The sequence below is a fragment of the Tyto alba genome, unplaced genomic scaffold, assembly GCF_018691265.1.
Source record: "Tyto alba isolate M040663 unplaced genomic scaffold, T.alba_DEE_v4.0 Super-Scaffold_22, whole genome shotgun sequence".
NCBI lineage: Eukaryota > Metazoa > Chordata > Aves > Strigiformes > Tytonidae > Tyto > Tyto alba.
In genome coordinates, this window is record NW_024881296.1 from 3527614 (window position 1) to 3545651 (window position 18038).

At 38.3% G+C, this 18038-nt stretch overlaps 1 protein-coding gene across 5 annotated transcripts in view; it reads left to right on the plus strand.

Annotated features, from left to right (window-relative positions):
* The window catches only part of SMOC2 (SPARC related modular calcium binding 2), a 149084-nt gene that overhangs the window by 45063 nt on the left and 85983 nt on the right, over positions 1–18038 (plus strand). For all 5 annotated transcript variants that reach the window (XM_032987294.2, XM_032987295.2, XM_032987296.2 and 2 more), the window contains exons 2-4: positions 2053–2224; positions 16499–16605; positions 17717–17816. In XM_032987294.2, the coding sequence (XP_032843185.2) occupies positions 2053–2224; positions 16499–16605; positions 17717–17816 (379 nt within the window). The remainder of the gene's footprint in view (positions 1–2052; positions 2225–16498; positions 16606–17716; positions 17817–18038) is intronic.

The window sequence follows — 18038 nt, forward strand, 5'->3', positions numbered from 1 at the left end:
AGTTAGACCAAATTCAGTGTGGCTTCGTAACAAAACTAGAAAGTGGAACATCTGTTGAAATTCATAATGGAAACAACCTAAATTACTTCTGTCAGTCTATACCCACTCACTGTCTTCTGGAGGAGAGATGGAATTTCTGAGAAAAGGACGTGTGTTGCAATGGGCAGAACTGACAGGGTTTCAATAGAAGGGCCCTTGCAGGGCTCTCCAGTGTGAGAGGAGGACACGAACTGCCCTGTACAGGTCCAGAAAAGAAATACCGTAGCCCACAGGTAACCCACACCAGTGCAAGGACAGCCCGCAGGGACTGTGGCCCATGGGCAACCCATGCTGGGGCAGCAACACCCCTGAGGGTTTGCAGACATGAGAAACACATGCCAGGGCTCAGACCGTGCTCAAAACAGCAGTCAGAAGTTTTTGTTAGTTGGTAACAAATTAAATAAAATTATTTGGCTCAAGACTCCTTTGCACACAGCACACAACCCGATTCAGGTTTTGTCTTTTCTGCTCTCCCACGATGGGGTAATTTGGAATGACAGCTGAGCCTCATAGAATCATAGAGTCATTTAGGTTGGAAAAGACCTTTAAAATCATTGAGTCCTACCATAAACCTAACACTGCCAAGTGCACCACTAAACCATGTCCCTAAGCATCACATCTACATGTCTTTTAAGCACCTCCAGGGATGGTAACTCCACCACTTCCCTGAGCAGCCTGTTCCAATGCTTGACAACCCTTTCAGTGAAGAAATTTTTCCTAACAACTAATCTAAGCCTCCCATGGTGCAAATTGAGGCCATTTCCTTTCATCTTATCACTTGTTACTTGTGAAAAGAGACTGGTACCCACCTCACTACAACCTCTTTTCAGGTAGTTGTAGAGAGTGATAAGGTCTCCCCTCAGCCTCTTTTTCTACAAGGTAAACAGCCCCAGTTTCCTCAGCCACTCCTCATAAGACTTGTTCTCTAAACCCTTCACCAACTTGTTGCTCTTCTTTGGATGTGCTCCAGCACCTCCATGTCTTTCTTGTAGTGAGGGCCCCAAAACTGAATGCAGTATGTGAGGTGGGGCCTCACCAATGCCGAGTACAGGGGGACGATCACTTCCCTAGTCCTGCTGGCTATGCTATTTCCGAAACAAGCCAGGGTGCTATTGGTCTTCTTGGCCCCCTGGGCACACTGCTGGCTCATATTCAGGCTGCTGTTGACCAACACCCCCAGGTCCTTTTCTGCAGGGCAGCCTTCCAGCCACTGTCCCCCAAGCCTGTAGTGTTGCATGGGGTTGTTGTGACCCAAGTGCAGGACTCCATCGTGGATGTTATAAGAATGGTCTCACTGGAAAAACAGCAAGATTATAATGTTTCCCTCTTCTATGTTGGCATGTATTTTTATAGTCAAGCATAGGCACAAATACAAATGTTTCTATAAAGTATACTTGAAATTTATATTTTGTTGAGAAGTCTTTAGGTTTTGAATATAAGCATTGCAAGAATAAATGATCTGTTGTGTTTCATAAGATGCATCATAAGATTCTCCTACCTCGCTCATTTTCTCTTTAGACCTCTTGCACTGAGGCCATTGAAGATATAATGGGTATAATCTTAGATGAGTACTGATGTTAAAAATCCTATTTGAATCTTAGGACAGACTTTTTATCTTGTTATTGTAGACTAGTTAATGCACAGCTAATAAAATAGACAATTTTCCATTGCTGTTTCATTTCTGTTGTGAAGAATATTTCTGCCACCACCATTTTTGCTCAAAAGACTCCAAGACACTCTTTTCAGGTTCATAATGGTTGAAGGAGATTCAGAATTTCCTAATTGCGATAGTGGACTTAGTGTGCTACAAAAATGTTGCAATCACTACCATTTCAAAGCAGCAGCTGAATAACACCAGATATAATGACTCAGCTGGTATTTAAATAGGCTAAAAAGGCAGAGCTTTCTTTTCATTTTTGGGTAATATTTGTATGTCTCCCTTGGGGAAGGGGATCACAGAGCAGTTTTCGTATGAGAATAACATTCCTACAACATTAATTTATTTTTTTCTAGTTTTTGAGAGTGGACCAAGACAAAGACAGAGAATGCAGCCTGGACTGTGCAGGTTCCCCTCAGAAATCACTCTGTGCATCTGATGGAAGAACTTTTCTGTCCCGGTGTGAATTTCAACGAGCAAAATGCAAAGACCCTCAGCTGGAAATAGCCTACCGGGGAAACTGCAAAGGTGAGCAAATCAAAGTTTCTCTCGATCATAATGAAAAATAATAGACTTTGAATAGTTTTTGAAGTATTGAAAGCTAGGAGTGCTGTACTTGAAGAGCTTTCTAAAAGCAAGTAGGTTGAAATTCATCCCATTAATTCTATAACAATATGCTACATAAAGATAAATTAATCTTCATCCGTGCACAGAAATATGACTTCCCAACTCATTTACACTATAGTAAGTCACTATTAAGAAAATTGCAATTTTAGGTCCTTGTTCTGAAGAACCATATCATTGGCAGACTGAGTAATTCTTAAGATTATCTCCCAAGGTTTCTTGTCTAATGCAGTTTGGTATTTTGACTTAGAGATGGTCAAATTCAGTCTTGTGTTTCCTAACTGCAATCATTTAGTTAGGGGGGTGGGAAAAAGAAAAAAAAAAAAAATTTTGTAATGCTTAGAGCCCTCACAGGCCATTCCTTCCTATGTCATCCACTCTTTTACTTCTGATCTCTGTTTAGAGAAACTGTGCAACATGCAACCCTAGCACTTCAGTTCCAATACTTATAAAGTATTCACAGTTAAATCTTTTCACTTTTAGAGTAGCTGGGTGCTAGAGAATGCAACTCCTCTACTGAAGTGTAGAGTGATACCCAACACAACGATCTTATTTCTAAAATGTAAGAATAGCAGTGGTCATAAAGGTTTACTTTCCCTTTCTCTCTGTCCAAAAGAGGGGGGAAGGGGGGAAAGAAAACCCCAGGGACCACACCGATTCAACCTCTAGGAGGCAATTTTCCACATCATCTCTCTCCATTAGCTCCAGCAAACCTCTGAAGCATCAAGACTGCTTCAAAGAGACATTCTGTCTCATCTTCTGCCTAGATGAAACACTACGCTCATTCTTCAGTCCTTTCATAATAAGCCATTGTATTAGCTGATGGATCTATTTACTTTTGCAAACAGGGATAACATAATGAAGCTACCTGAGCCAAAGCTTTTGTTACACTCATGAACGACAGAGAGAATTATTGTGCCCTTTGTATTTGTTCATTTTATACATTAGAGCATTATACGCTTTTATGGAAATTAGTTTTGAGCATTTTTCTTTATTGTTTTTTCCTCTTACCGTATTGACAATGTCATCTGCAATAAATTTTTTCCATAAAGATGTGTTGAATTGCCCTACTGAAGGTGTCCTCAGCGATGCTGGCAAATTTTTCAGCAGTCAGTAACTACAACTTGGAGAAGTGCTCATTTGCTGTTTATTAATTAATGAATAGTGTGTCAGTACAATTGTAAACTCGGAATTAGACACCTTAGGCATCTTAGGTATTGCTAATAGCAAGTACACATCATGCTCTCATCAATCAGATGTTTTTAATCTTTCAATTAAATGAATGCAAACTTCACTCTAATGTTTAAATATTTTTTCCTTTGATTAACAATAGACACATGATTGCCAATAATATGTTTGGTCAATATCAGCAAGAGATCAATGCACTTTTAAATTTTACATTTTCATAGTATTTTTTATTCAATCAAAGCAGTCTTAAATTTTGAAGTGACCAGTGTCTTTATTTCTACCCATGGCTGCAATCATGAGAAATATTTCAAGCTTTGAAAACAAGTTTTGGAGAAGAAAAAGGCAATTCATTGGCCTAGCTGCAGTTTCAGTTTTAGCGTTGCTAGAGCTACTTTTGATAGACCCATTAAAAATTCTTCTGAAAAAGTTAAGGAAGTCCTCAGATTAAGACCTCTTCTGAGCTACTTGCTTGTGAGTGGTAAACTTTGTTGTTGTAGATGATGCTTGACCAAAGAACAGAGGGTTGTTTTAGTGAGGCTAACTAAAAAGTGGTGGTTCTATTTCAGGTCAACTTTCAATGTTTCAGAATTTACTTTCAGTCCAACATGGAATGAAAACAAATCCATTTGGAAGTGTTCATCTATCCCCCTAAAAAAACAGATACCCTATCTCACCCCCACTCCCCATTAAAGCATTGTTTTTGAAGCAAGTTTTGAGGTTGCTAATATGGGAAAAAGGTAAACATGCATGTTTGCATGTGAAAGTTATGAAGGGAGAAAAGAGATGATTCCTGGTGTAGGATTCACAGATTTAAATCTGTGTCTGATATTCATCCATCATTGATCAGAAAAGACATAAATCTGTGTCTGTCTCCTCATGTCTTCTCAGGCAAAAATTACTGTTCACCTCACAAAAACCTTGTCTGAAAATTAAATACTTCCAGGTACCATTTTAATTAGTTGAAAATATGGTGACCAGCTTTTTGTATGGTTTAGTCTATTCACTAGAAATCTAAACACCTTGAAGTTTATGTCTACAACCTTTTGGAATAATTTTGATTCCATCATTTCTTGTTTATATATTCAGAACTGTGATTTCTTTCACATCCATAAGGGAGTTTGAACCACTGCCAGATCAATGGATGCTTTCTCCGTGTCTTTTTTCCTCAGAAAGCCAAATTTAGATTGACTATCTTTTCTTCTCCTCACCTATTTTCAACATTTGTCTCCTCTATCTTGTTTTACCACTTAAATACCAAAATTACAAAGGGCTAGTTTGCTTTAAATATGCTTTCTTTCCTTTTTTAATTCAAGTTTCATTCACAGCAACAGTGCTCAGCCCAGGTAATTCTTCAGCGTTGCAAAAGAAAACATTTTTAGATCTTGGATCTTGAAAGTAAATAATAGAAAACTGATGGAATTTGAACCATTTTCTTTTCTTGCACTCCTGTCCTTCTAGTTCTTGATGGCTGCAGTAGAGATCTAAATAGCTTAAGCTAACCCAAAAATGAATGAACCCCGAACCTTCCTGTCAGTTCTGAAAAACAGCTCATCTTTGACAAAATAAACATCAAAATAGACTGTTCTAATAGTAGGTTTTTCTGTAGATATTACAAAGTTTTGTAATATTTTTCTTTTTTTTTTTTTTTTTGCTAAGCTTGGAAATGCTATAAGAAGTTACAACCTCATAAAATTTCCAGCCTGCTTTTTCAGTTTCAAAGGTCTCAAATAATCTGTGTACTGTGTAGATGAATATCCACATTTTTGGATACTTTTCCAAACAAAATCTAAACTCTGAAGTTCTGCAGATTTGCCACTTGCTTGATGCAGATGTTTACTGTGCAACAAAATTCTGAATCTAATAAATAAATGTATTTGGGCAGATGAAAAATATTATTTGTATTATGGGGACTGTTACAATATCACCTGTGATGGGGATCCACTACACGCACACACAGATGCTTCATAGTACACCTGGCCCAGCACAGTCAAAGAAACAAAACATGCAGTAAGTGGAAAAGCAATATGGTTGCTTTTAAACTGGTCAGAAAGACACAGAGGCTATGTGTACACTAATTAAGTAAACAGTGCCAGGACACAGTATGACTGCCTGCACAGGTAAGCTGGTAGAGTGCTCCTTGTTGCACTGCGAGCACAGGCCAGCTAGCACTTTCCTGAGGACCGTATCTACAGGGGTTGGGGGTTCAATGGTCCAGGGCCTGTTCCCAGTAGCCAGCATGCATGGAGCCACCTTCTTTTAGGGGTTTAAGGCTGTTCAACCTGGGAACTGAGCCGAGCTACTCTTACAGGACTGTCCTGATACAGCCAGGGTAGATCTGTTCCTATGACTAATACAAACTCAGGCACGAGTCCCTTGGCACTCAGCCTAGTTGTCTCCACTACAGCTGGCGAGAATGGCCTTGGAGAGCTCTGGATGTCACACAAGAAGGCTTTGTAACTTACAGAACTGAGCCTTTGATACTCTTTGTTAGTGCAAGTGCAGGTTGAAGTTTCTTGTCTTGGTCTTGAAAATAGAACCAACCATGCAGAAGTACCATGTCTACAGAAAAAGAAAAAAAAAAAAAAAAAAAAAAAAAGGAAAAAAGATGGGAAAAGGCTTATTTTACAAAGGAAAAAAACTCCTTTAATTTTTATCCCTGAATGATGCAGTTGATGCAGTTGCACATTGTGCTTAGGAAGTGTTGCCTGGCATTGCAGTCTCCCATAGGGCCAGTAGATACAGTTTTACATTTAATGGGGATTTCACATGATATGGAACATGATTTGGAACTTGGTATAGGTTACTCCAAAGGCCTGTGTTTGCAGGAAACTGAAATGCACAGGGCATCAGCTAGAATGGGAGACTCATAGTTAAGTGAGGATCTCCTTCTTTATCTTACAAATGTAAGCCTGAATGTCTGTCACCAGTCATGATAGCTGAGACTATCTGAAACAAGTTGTTTTGTTTCTTTTCATGGAGCATCTTGTATATTCCATATGAAGAGGTCTGTTTTTTATTTCCTTTTCTTTGTTAACTGTTCAGAATTAATCCATAAAATTTAATCTTATCACTGTAGAGTGTCATTGTACAAAGAATATTCAAATTTTCTATTGTAATGAAAATTTTGCTTTATAAATACAAAAAAACCGAGAGAATACATCATCTAATTTCTGCAGATTCATGTCAGTTTCACTTACACTAAAATCTATGAGGTTTGCTACACTGTTTATTCTCCATTGCTGAACAAGATTTTTCCCATGAACTTTGAAAATGTGAACTCATATTTTTCCTGCAGCAGTTTTCAAATAATTTTAGGCTTTTCAAGTAGTTTTATGTGACAGTAAATAATGTGTATTAACTTTGAAACCTAGAATTATGATGCTGGGTGGAGGCGAGTGGGACTGAAGGTTTTTCAATTAAACTATGCCTTTTTTTGACATGACAGCAACCTCTAGTCCTACCTAGGTTAGTGGAAGATTTTCTGTGGGATTAATGGAAATTTTCAGAGTGCAGAAACTCTGAATAGCTTCATTCCCGTTGGACAAACTTTTCATCTCCCACCTCAACAACTTCAGGTCTCAAGTGTAGAAAGTCTGCTAGCTGACTACATCATGTTCAAAGTGAGCAATATTTGTAACAGGACTGTCTAGTGGAGGGACCACAGTTTTTCACTCTAATGGACCATTATGCAAACAGTGACTGGTGGCCAGCAGCAGTTCGGTTCGCAGTTCTGATGATGATGTAAAGGTGAATTGGAACAGGTAGCACTATAGTTAATCTGGGGTAGTCTGATCTTTATTTAAGCATTTAAGTTCTTTATGTGAATGTTTGCTGAGATTTAGGAAGCCTGTCAAGAGGAAGCTGAAGACCATGTGCAATGTTGTGACTGAATTTTGGATGTCTTTGGCTATTGGGAATGTTTCACCTGCACTACAAAGACTCTATATCCCATGGAGATGTCCCTCTTAGAGTTAGCTAAGAGGAGTTCCTGTTTGTTTAATTAAAGTTTTCCCCGAAAGTGGTCTGAAAGCTTTGCAGGATAATGCATTTATAAATACTGGGTTTTTTAATTTCTTTCTTTTTTTTTTTTTTTTTGACTTCTTCTTTTTCTCTACTTGCTCCTTAAAGAATATTAAGAGTATTCATTCCCTTTCTGACTTTGTTTTTAAGTGAATGTACCAGGCCTGTAATTGGGGCACTGGAGACTAATATTCCAAATGTATTAAGAAAATGGCTCAGTAATATTTGGTGTCCTGACTTTGTGATGAACAGAAAAACAAATTCACAAGTACAGTTCTGCCAGCGTACCTCCGCCCTAACACAGAGTTCTTGAAATATTCCAGCTGAGGTGTTTGGATTTTATGGGTTCTCTACCAATATTTCACTAAAATAAGACTTCTCTAATGAGGACTGTAGGTTTGATACAAATTGTTGATCGCTATAAAATTTGAACTGCTAACTTGCATCACATTTCCTTACTTCACTGTCATCATGTAGCAGCAACCTGCATTTACAGGCAACTGTTAAACTGGACTTGAGAACCATCTCTGAGCAGTCTGTACTCAAAATGGCAATGTAAGGAGCTTTATGCAGAGTGATATTTAATTCGTGAGTGGCTTGGCATTTAGTCTGGCTGGCACTCAGAGTATGCATTCAGTGTTTGTAGAGGTGGCCCCAGCAGGGCCTTGCTGCTTCATGAACACACCAAGGAGAGCCGTCACAAACAGTAGCGTCATTGTTATTCTATAACTATGTATTCCCTTTCTCCATTGGAAACTCTAGATAGCTCATGTTTAGCTTAATTCATTTATGGTATCTTAAAGATCCTGGCTGTTTAAAAATGCCATTTTTTTATGGGCTATCATAGACATAACAAAAGGTACTATCTTCATTCTCAAAATTCATATAAAGAACTGAAGCACATCAAAATATGAGCGGAATTTCCCATAAAGGGGTATTTTACTATTTTCTATTTACTTTCCTTAAAGAGAGAAACATGCAGCTTTTGTTTCATTAAAATGGGGCTTTCAGCAATAGGGAGCAGTTTCACTCATTTGAACTATTAGTACAATGAGTTAATGAATGATTTAAGGGCATATTTAAATAATTTGAATTGTGTGAGTTAAGGTATCTTTCTGTTCTTGGATAAACATGCTGGTACTATTTCCCTTTGTGAAGAGAAAGGAGACATCGCTGGGCAGTAGTGGTTTTGGTCTTGTAAATGAATCTTGGTCCCATAGTTCATGAACCTAAGCATCCTTCGGGGAAACATTACTGTTGCCTCTTAGCTAAGGAAGTGGGTTGTAAAATGCTGGTTATGGTTTCTGAGTGCACACCTTATCCCACCTTCCCACGGAGGCTGCTGCCCAGCTCCGGTTCGCCCTTTGAGCCGGGTGTGAGCTTGACGTGAGCTCGCGGTGCCTGAGCACGTCCCTGAGGTCAGCCAGTCCGCCCGCGGCCGCGAGGGCAGCCCCACGGGCTGCGCTTGGGAAGCGGAACGTGCTCCCGAGGTGCTCCGTTTAGAGACAGAATGATGTAGTGAGTAGCTTTGGTTCTTTCCTGAACTGAAATGAGTCAAAATGGGACTGGACCAAGGTGTCTGTCTGCAAAATAATCCTGAACACACACTGCAAGCTTGCAAAGTCTGCAGATTGAAAGCAGGACGGTTTTCACTTGTCCTCACCTCTCCCTTTTCTCCTCTCCCTTTCCTTTTTTGCTCATCTTTTGTGGGGAAAAAGAAAAAAGAAATAAAAAAGAGGGATGTGGGAGTTTTTTATTATTTGGGAAAATTATATATTAAAATGAGAATGTGTTGAGAAATGGTATCAGTTTGGATTTTCCTGAAAAGAAACCTGGGAAAAATTGATTGTAGGGCAGATTTTTATCTTATAATACTCTTAGCTAGGAGCTATCTCCTCTTTTTTCAGACATATTTTCTCACTGTAGACACTGCGTTTAATCTGTAGGATGACTGCATGTTTCCAAATTGTAATGCTGGCAATCTTGATACAAACACTATTCAGCCCCAACCTCATTTTGGTTTTGAGTCTTCATTTATGTTATGTGTCGAGATGTTATGTATCAAGCCACTGCAGTAAAAGTGTTCATTTGAAAAACAAAATATTCAACATGGTGAACAAAAGGTATCTACATACAGAAATTTTAATCTATGTAGTCTCTGAAAGCAAGAGGAGTTGGTTTCTGATCATACTTTCTAGTATGTATTTAATGGAGGTGGGTAAATTTTCAACTATGATTGTAATATTTTTGGGGGGAATATCCTTTACTCTTTTACATGTGTCTACTGGTACCTGGAACAGAGGACAAGTAACACTGAAATAGTATCCACAATTTGCTGGAGGTGGAATTTATCGCTTTTTGAAACACTCAATTTTTCTTGATAATATTTCTCCAAGCAAAATTTGCCAAAGCCAGACTGCACAGAAACAAAGCATATAAGAGCATTCTTAGGCACAAAAATTGTATCTTTTTAGAATTGAATATGCACTAGTGCAATTGTATGAAAGTAATCTTTTTTCCATTTTGTGGAGTTTACTTTTCACTTCTGCTCATGTATTTTCAATTTAAGTTTCAGGTTTAATATAAAATGAACATCTTAAAGCAAGTGAAGTAGAAACTACAAGTGCTAAAGCAACAATGCTGCACTGAAGACTAGGAACCACAAATAGTTGCAAGCCTTCTCAGATTTTCAGTGTAAGAATTATCAATTGTCCCATATTAGACTTCTCTGAACTCTTTATCAAATCTCTGTTCTGCTCAGAAAGCCTAGTCTGGCCTTTGGTATGTAAAAAATCAGAAATCCGTAGCTTTAGTTTTTCTTGCAAATATTTGATTCAATTCTAGTCAGACCGTATCTCTCTCCAAATGTGACTGTTACCAAATTGAGAGAATTATTGTTGTGCCAAGAAGCAATCCAGCACAGCATTCCTTATTTTATCTTAAAGCTTAGCTATCTAAATTGCTGGGTGGTTGCAAAATGTGAAAAAAAAAAAAAAAAAAAAAAAGAAAGAAAAAAGAAGAAGAAAACAACAAAGAAACCTCACACTGCCTACTTCTGTTAGATGCCAATAGAGGAGAGTTTAGGCTAAGATTGCTCTGATGTTTTGTTTGAATCCAGAATGCAGCAATAAAAATAAATAGTGAAAGAGTTGGCTAGCCCTTGTCACGAAGCAGCAAGTCTTTATTTTATGGCTGTGTCAAGCTAAATGTCTGTGCTGACATCCTTTCCAACCCAAGAGGCTAATAATCTCTGCATCTTTGAAACTGAAACTTTGAGCATATATAGCTTGCTATGTGTTTCCTATCACTAGAGTCTACGGCTATTTATATGCTTTGTTGGTAGACATGATCAGTTCTTTGGAATATACATTGACCTAGGTCAAGAACCATTGAAAGTTTTCATGTTATGAGTAGTTTATGCCATAGAAACCAAATGGTGCCTTGTGCTCTGAATAAAACATTTTTGTGCTAAATTAACTACAAAATAAGACCCTTTGACTTATCATATCACTACCAGTTAGCAAAATGGTGTAACAGTGAGAGGGGAACATTGGAGTAGAAAAAGATTCTGGTTCATTGTTAGGACAATTCAGTGAAGTGCTCAGGTAGATAGCTAAATTTAAACAGCTTGTTGCACTGTATATTTCTAAGCTTAAGGGCAAGTAAGTGTATATAGGTATTCTGGCATAACGGAGGGGCAATAAAGAAAACCTACAGAGAAACAGTGAGAGCTATTTGGATTATATGTGTCTATACTAGGTCTGCTTGTTCACATCTATGTGACTTTAGGAAAGCTTTCTCTTTAGTGTAAGAACAGCTAAGTATCTGTGGAAAGCCCTCAAGGGAACTTTTTCTTCAAACGATTAAGTTTAACCACTTTATAAGTAGTTTTAACAAAGTAGCAAATGTTTCTGATCTGTTCAGCAGGTTATTCCATCTATAATAAAATAACTAAATAAACTGTGGAGTGTATTTTATGCATAAATACATAACAAGCCCATGTCACACACAGTAATCTCTTTGAATGGAAGCAAAGTCTGCTCAGTGTATTGGGACTGGGAAAGGTACTTTAGTTGTACTGAAATATATAGCAAACCAAGAAACAGCAGATGAACTGAATCAAAATCTTTGCAGGAGATTTATCTATTTTTTTGGCAAGCTGTTTACTTTTCCATGAGAGAATCTGGGTTAGATCTCCCTGTAGAGCCCCAAAGTTGCTGTAAATTCAATTGTATTAAATGTCACTTTAGAGATGGTGTTTACACCCTTGATGAGTTTGTGTCATTGTTTTAAAGATAAACTTCTACTTCGCAGTAATAAACTTCTTTCTGTGTGATATATTATTCAAGGATTAGCCAGCAGAATTGAAGCTGATGGATGTTTTATTTTTTTCTGAAGCTCAATGTTTTTGGTGCTGTACTGTTGGAAATAAGGCGTGAAATGACATTAGTTCCAAGTCAGTCCTGTGCTGTTTGAGAGGCTAGTTCTGTTTCCAGAATTTCCTTGGGTACTGCAATTTCCTATAGACTTCGGTGCTATCGCAGGAAGTCCTGTGCTCCCAGGTGTCATGCGTGACAGAATGTGGTTCTGGATTCTGCAGTGGTGTACTGGGACCACTTCATTTCACTACAGTGAAAGTATTCCCTGTTGTGTATAGAAGCTTAGCACAGAATTAAGATGGCTTTATATTTCACCTGTGCTTTCCAGACACCGGTCTCCTCTAGATGCCAGAATTGTCACCAGGGCAATCCAGAAAGATCTGCCCAAAAATCTACAATTCTATAATCTCCTCAGTTTTGCGTACTTCTGTCCACTGCCATGCATCCATGTTTTGTCTTCAGGTATGCACCTCAAAATGTATTTGTCTTCTTAAACCTCTAGCTACCTTTGCAGTCTTGATGCTAAGTCACAGTGGTACAATAAACACACTGGCCAACATATTGGGCTAAAATGCATTGAACCCTGTACCAACACAGTTTGACAACTAATACAGTCCAAATGAGCTAATTTAAGGTAAACTAATGCATTTTCATGCTCAGTTTCTACGCCAGGAAAATTTTTTTTCCAGCAAGCTTCTGGGATGTAAAAGCCCATTTACCTGGAGTTGAAAAGATAAGTCTCACATGAGAGAATCATTGATATAATTCAAAATTATAGGTGGGCATACATATCTGCAAAATTAGTTTTTCTCTTTGTCTGAGTATAGGCAAATAAGGCCTCATTTCAGCCAGCATTTTACAGGTCTTAGAACCTAACGATCTTTTCACCAGGTCATATGCCAGATTCCAGCTTGACCCTGCTGGTTCCCTTATTAATACTTAAGCTATGGAGAGAAATAAAGTATAGTGGTAATTCTAGTCAGAAACCAGTAATAGTTTCAAGATCCTTATTTTTCTTCCAGGTGGTTCCAAAAGTTTAAACAAAAACAGATTTAAAAAAAAAAAAAAAAAAAAGTTGTGGTTTTTTTTTTTTTTTTTTTAGAGCTAGAAATCACATGTAACAACAGTGAAACAAGGCTGACTTGTTCCAGTGATGCACAGCATTTCAGTGCTTTTCATCCTTCCTACACCCTTCAGACTTAGAGTGCCCCCTCTGCTCTCAGATTGTCATCAGTGTGATGCCATTCACCCCAGAATAGTTCAGCCTGCTTTGGTCAGGGTCCATGATGATCAAAATCAAAGCTGTGGGCCGATTAAACAGCACAGAGGTATCAGGTAAGGCCCACCACCTTTCATTGTCAGTCTTAGCTTCAAAATAACAAGGGTCCATCCTGATCTGAATTATTCCTGTTCTGGATAAAGAGGAAAGCTGAATCTGTATGTCAGAGTCTCCACTGGTATCCCCTTAGATGTCAATATTCCTATAAATGACTCCTTCTGGCAAGCCACTTAAGCCTAGACTCATCCTAATAATGTGAGATTCATATGTGTCATATTTATTAGTTACATTTCTGCAAAGAGCACAGAGGGGCCCATAGACAAGAACTGTCTGGGTACACTCACAGGACTTTTCAGTGTGTCCCAGATTTGGCTTCACTAAGTGAGCATGAGCAATGACCATGTGGAGTGTTCATTTCCTTACAGATTAAGATCTCACCCATCTCTGACTTTTGCCTATTAGGAGCTGAAATTTTTCCTACACCTATCTCTTGTCTGCTACTTCAGTGTGTGCTCATGTTTCAACCTTTCTCCCAATCATGGCAAGAATTAATTTTCTCATCCTTTTCAGATGTTATTTTACATAAATGTCTAGCACTTAAATCTCCTGAATTCTTCTTTTCCTTTGGAAAATCTGTTTGAAATCACGCAGTAGATATAGAAGGTATCTCAACCAGGACACAGAGGCAGATGCTTAGATGGTGTAATCTTATGAATTTATTATAAAAAAATTATAACTTCTTTTGGCTTCAGTGATGTTTTATTTGGAAGGAATTTAGCTCCTCTGAATTAATAATCTAATGTTCATTAGTATTCCGAGGAAGAATGTTTTTATATGTCTTATTTTTGTCTTGATCACTCTATTAGAATTCTTCTATCAGGTTTGGACCACATCTCTGTGTCATAGTTATTCCCTTGTGGTAATACTTTGGGGAAATAAAAATCCAGAACTGGGAATAATATTTTGACTATACACAGTTTCAGATGCTTAACTTGATAAGAGATCTTCCTCGTGGGTTTATTTTGGGTATACTGAAGCTCAGTAATGCCCAACAGCTCTAAAATGTTTCCATGGTTATATAATACAAAATAAGGCTTCAAACGTGAATTTAAATTCCACTAAATTTGGTCACTGTTGATTTTAAAGCGTATTAGATCATCTACAAATAGGAGACCCTTAGAACATCAGGCGGTTTAAGAACAAGTGGTGGACAGTTTTGGAGAACTTCTCTTTTTCCTTGGCATGTTTTTATGATAATTCAAATATTGGAGATAATTTACAACCCTGCTTGGTACTACACCAGAGATCTTATGTGATGGAATTTATATCACTTTTCCTTTTAGACATTTAAACCACATGTCATTCTAGAAAAACGAGGACAGAGGTCCAACAAAGGAGTGATTTATTTTCAGTTAAAATACTAGCTACATTAAAACCACATGTTATTAAGTACTGTATAACCAAATCATGCTCAGAAGAAGGCTTACGACACCAAAGCTTGCTTAAAATGTTTCTTTTTTTCTTTTTTTTTTTTCTTGCAAAAAACTTTAGCAGTGCATACATTAACAGACTTTACCTGAGCTGCACAGTACATTGGCTATAATTTTCCCTTGATGATACAAGTTATTAAAGTACCAGAGTATAAATTAATTCAGCTCCTTATTATTTTTCTCACATTTCTGGATGGTTGAACATGCTGATGAGGACCAGCTTCTGTCCTCATTATGCTATACTTCCACACCAGATTGCCTAGGACTTGAAAGGAATTTTTAATGCTAATGTTGCTAGGTGTGTTGTCCAAAGCTTTGTGGAGAGGTAAAGATTTCATCCTGTACGAAGGACTTCTGCAGCTGCACCAAGCTTCCATGATGGCTTTGTGCCTGTATGTCTGGATGATACTGGCACAGAGAGGGTGCCTGAGGGACTGGGAACTTAGCTGGCTCACCTGTATGCTCCTGGGGACTGTTAGATGCCAAAACCCTGTCAAGATATACTGGTATCAAATGGAGAATTGAAAGTGTTGTTGCCTCACTGTTAAGATTCCATTCAGTGTGCAGCTTGCATGGACTAGAAAACCTGTCCCCATGCTTTCTAAGAACTTCACAAATACTCATGAATCATCACAATACCCCTCTCTCACAGGTAGTCACTGGACAGCTTTAGCCCTAAGAGGGAATTAGCCAGTTGCTGTCAAACAGTCTAAATAAAACAGGGATCAGAAGCAGCACATTTCTCTGCTTGTATGCTTGAGATCATTCTAATTCAGATGTTACAGTCACATCTTGAAGTCATTAATGCTACCTTAAGCTTGTCTGGTATTCTCATTTATCCTGAAATTGCTTAGCTCAAGCAGATCCTGAAGTATTGATTCTGAATCAGCAACATGCTAAAATTTGTAGTTGATTTAAACAAAATAAGGTACAATGGTTTATGTTATGTTTTCTTTCTCAGCCCTTGGCTGCCTAATTGAAGTATATGTAGTAGACAATATAATTTATTAGACAATAGAAACTTTACTGAACTAAAGCTGTCTAGTTTGCTACCTTGTCTTGGATGGAGACCAGTACCAAGTAATGCAGGAGATGGTGCGAGAAACCATACAATGGTCAAAAAAGGACCATGTGGTAGACTTGATTTGTGCCGTGTCTAAATCATAAACCGTTACACTAAATTTTAGCATAATATGAATTAAGCATGTCCAAAATTATTATTGAATCATGTGCCCAACAAGTCCCTATGCTGTACAGTTTTGTTTTTTTTGTTTGTTTTTTGTTTTTTGTTTTTTGTTTTTTTTTTACCAGCCTGGTAGGCAAACCTGTATCACAACTGAGATCACTGCCTCACTGCAGTAAATGGTGTGTAAACTTACAGTAGGAAATACAAGGCAGCTAATACTCCTGCTGCCTGCTTTGTCTTTCGTGAAGTATTAGAAAGCTAATGCTGCCACCATCACTGAAAAAATATTGTGGGGCACAATGTGGCAGCTATTGCTGTGTTAGATTCATAGGAGAATCCCTGTTTGGGCTTCTGCCCTTTGGCAGCAGTTGGAGCATTTGGAACAGCAAGGTTATCTCTCCAGGCGTCTCTCTATCTCATTTCCCAGTTCTGGGTTATTGTCCAGAAATTACTATCTTCCATTGTTCTTTTTTTCCCCTAGAAATAATGCAAGTGATTGTACATTTTCAATAATTATAATTATGATTCTCTTTATGTGGGTCTCGGACCCTTCTTCCTTTTTCTTAATTTATATATTTCACATATCTTTTCTTCATATTGCGTCATCTAACTGACTTGTCTTCTCCCTTTCTCTAGATGTTTCCAGATGTGTGGCTGAGAGGAAGTACACCCAGGAGCAAGCTCGCAAGGAATTTCAGCAAGTGTTTATCCCAGAATGCAATGACGATGGCACATACAGTCAGGTTGAAAATTTTTCATTCAGTATCTTGCATGGCCGGAAAGTCAGAATATATGTGTTTGCAGAGAATGAAGAAGAGACAAATGTAATGAATGGAAATGTAATTTCAAAATGAAATGTAATTTGTTCTAACACTGATGTTAAAAAATAGAAGGAAAATTAATGTTTTGTGCCGAGTCCTTGCTCTTTTTTTTCAGAGTTGGCCAACAAAAGAGCCAACATTACTGTTGCGCATGTGATACACTCCCTGTTCTAGGCTGAGACAGCTGAGTCATACTTGTAGCCCCCTGAATAGTCATCAGATAGTAAAATTCTTTGAATTTCTGATCTGTTGCTGATTCAAACCAGAAATCTTGTGACCAGTCCATATCTTAGTGCTAAAGCATGAATCATACAGGATTCTTCTCTATTCTCAGCTGAATTTCTGCACAAGCATATGGTCTGAGACTAATTTACTTAGATCATGGAATTCAGAAGAGACACAGTTAGAAGCTTACCCTGTGATATATATTCCAATCAAGATCACCTTCTGCCTCCTCTGTACTGCATTTCAGTTGCAGAGTTGTGCAGAAGACAATCCTTCTCATTTTAAGTGTGGTGAGGGAAGTGATATTGGCCCTCAGGAAATATAACGTAGTTGATTTCTAAGAGGAATTCCAAGAGTTTCCTTTCTGACAGCTTGGGATATGAATAATGCTGGCAGAAGCATGCTGTCCTGCTCCTTCAGTGGGTGGAACAATATGTTCTCTATGTGGAAAAAAACTCAAGATTGCTTGCTTCAGGAACAGTTTATATGTCCCTTGAGGAGCTTCGTTGTGAGGTTTTCATAACACCTGCACCTCACTCTTCTGAAATAGGGTGTAAACAATCACATATTTCAATAGTTTTCTCTTCCATTGGTTTCTGAAGGACCTACCACACTTCGCTTGAAATAAACCCTTCTTTATGCTAAAGAACCATGTGTAGGGCTCAGATTATGTCCATTATGGTTTATTGTTCTAAGTTTTGTCAATATAGTTTGTTGGAATAGTCTTTTGTACTCGTGTGTCATGAATGCTGTGGGATAACAGACATATGTCTGACAAACTGCATGTGGTTCATGTTGTTTCTGACAGGTTCAGTGCCATAGTTATACTGGATACTGCTGGTGTGTCACTCCCAATGGTCGTCCTATCAGTGGTACTGCTGTGGCCCACAAAACTCCCCGGTGCCCTGGTAAGACTCGCTTGGCTGGCCAGGTTATGACATTGTCTCATGAATAGTAGAGCTTATCTGTGGCATCTTATTAGGCTTAAGGAAAACAATTCTTTACTGGAAGAGTGGTTCAGCCCAGAAACGGTTGCTGGTGGAAGCTTTGGATGCCCCATCCTTGGGGATTTGAAGAACTTAACTGGACAAGGCTCTGAGAAAGTCGGTCTGACTTTTAAGCTAGCCCTG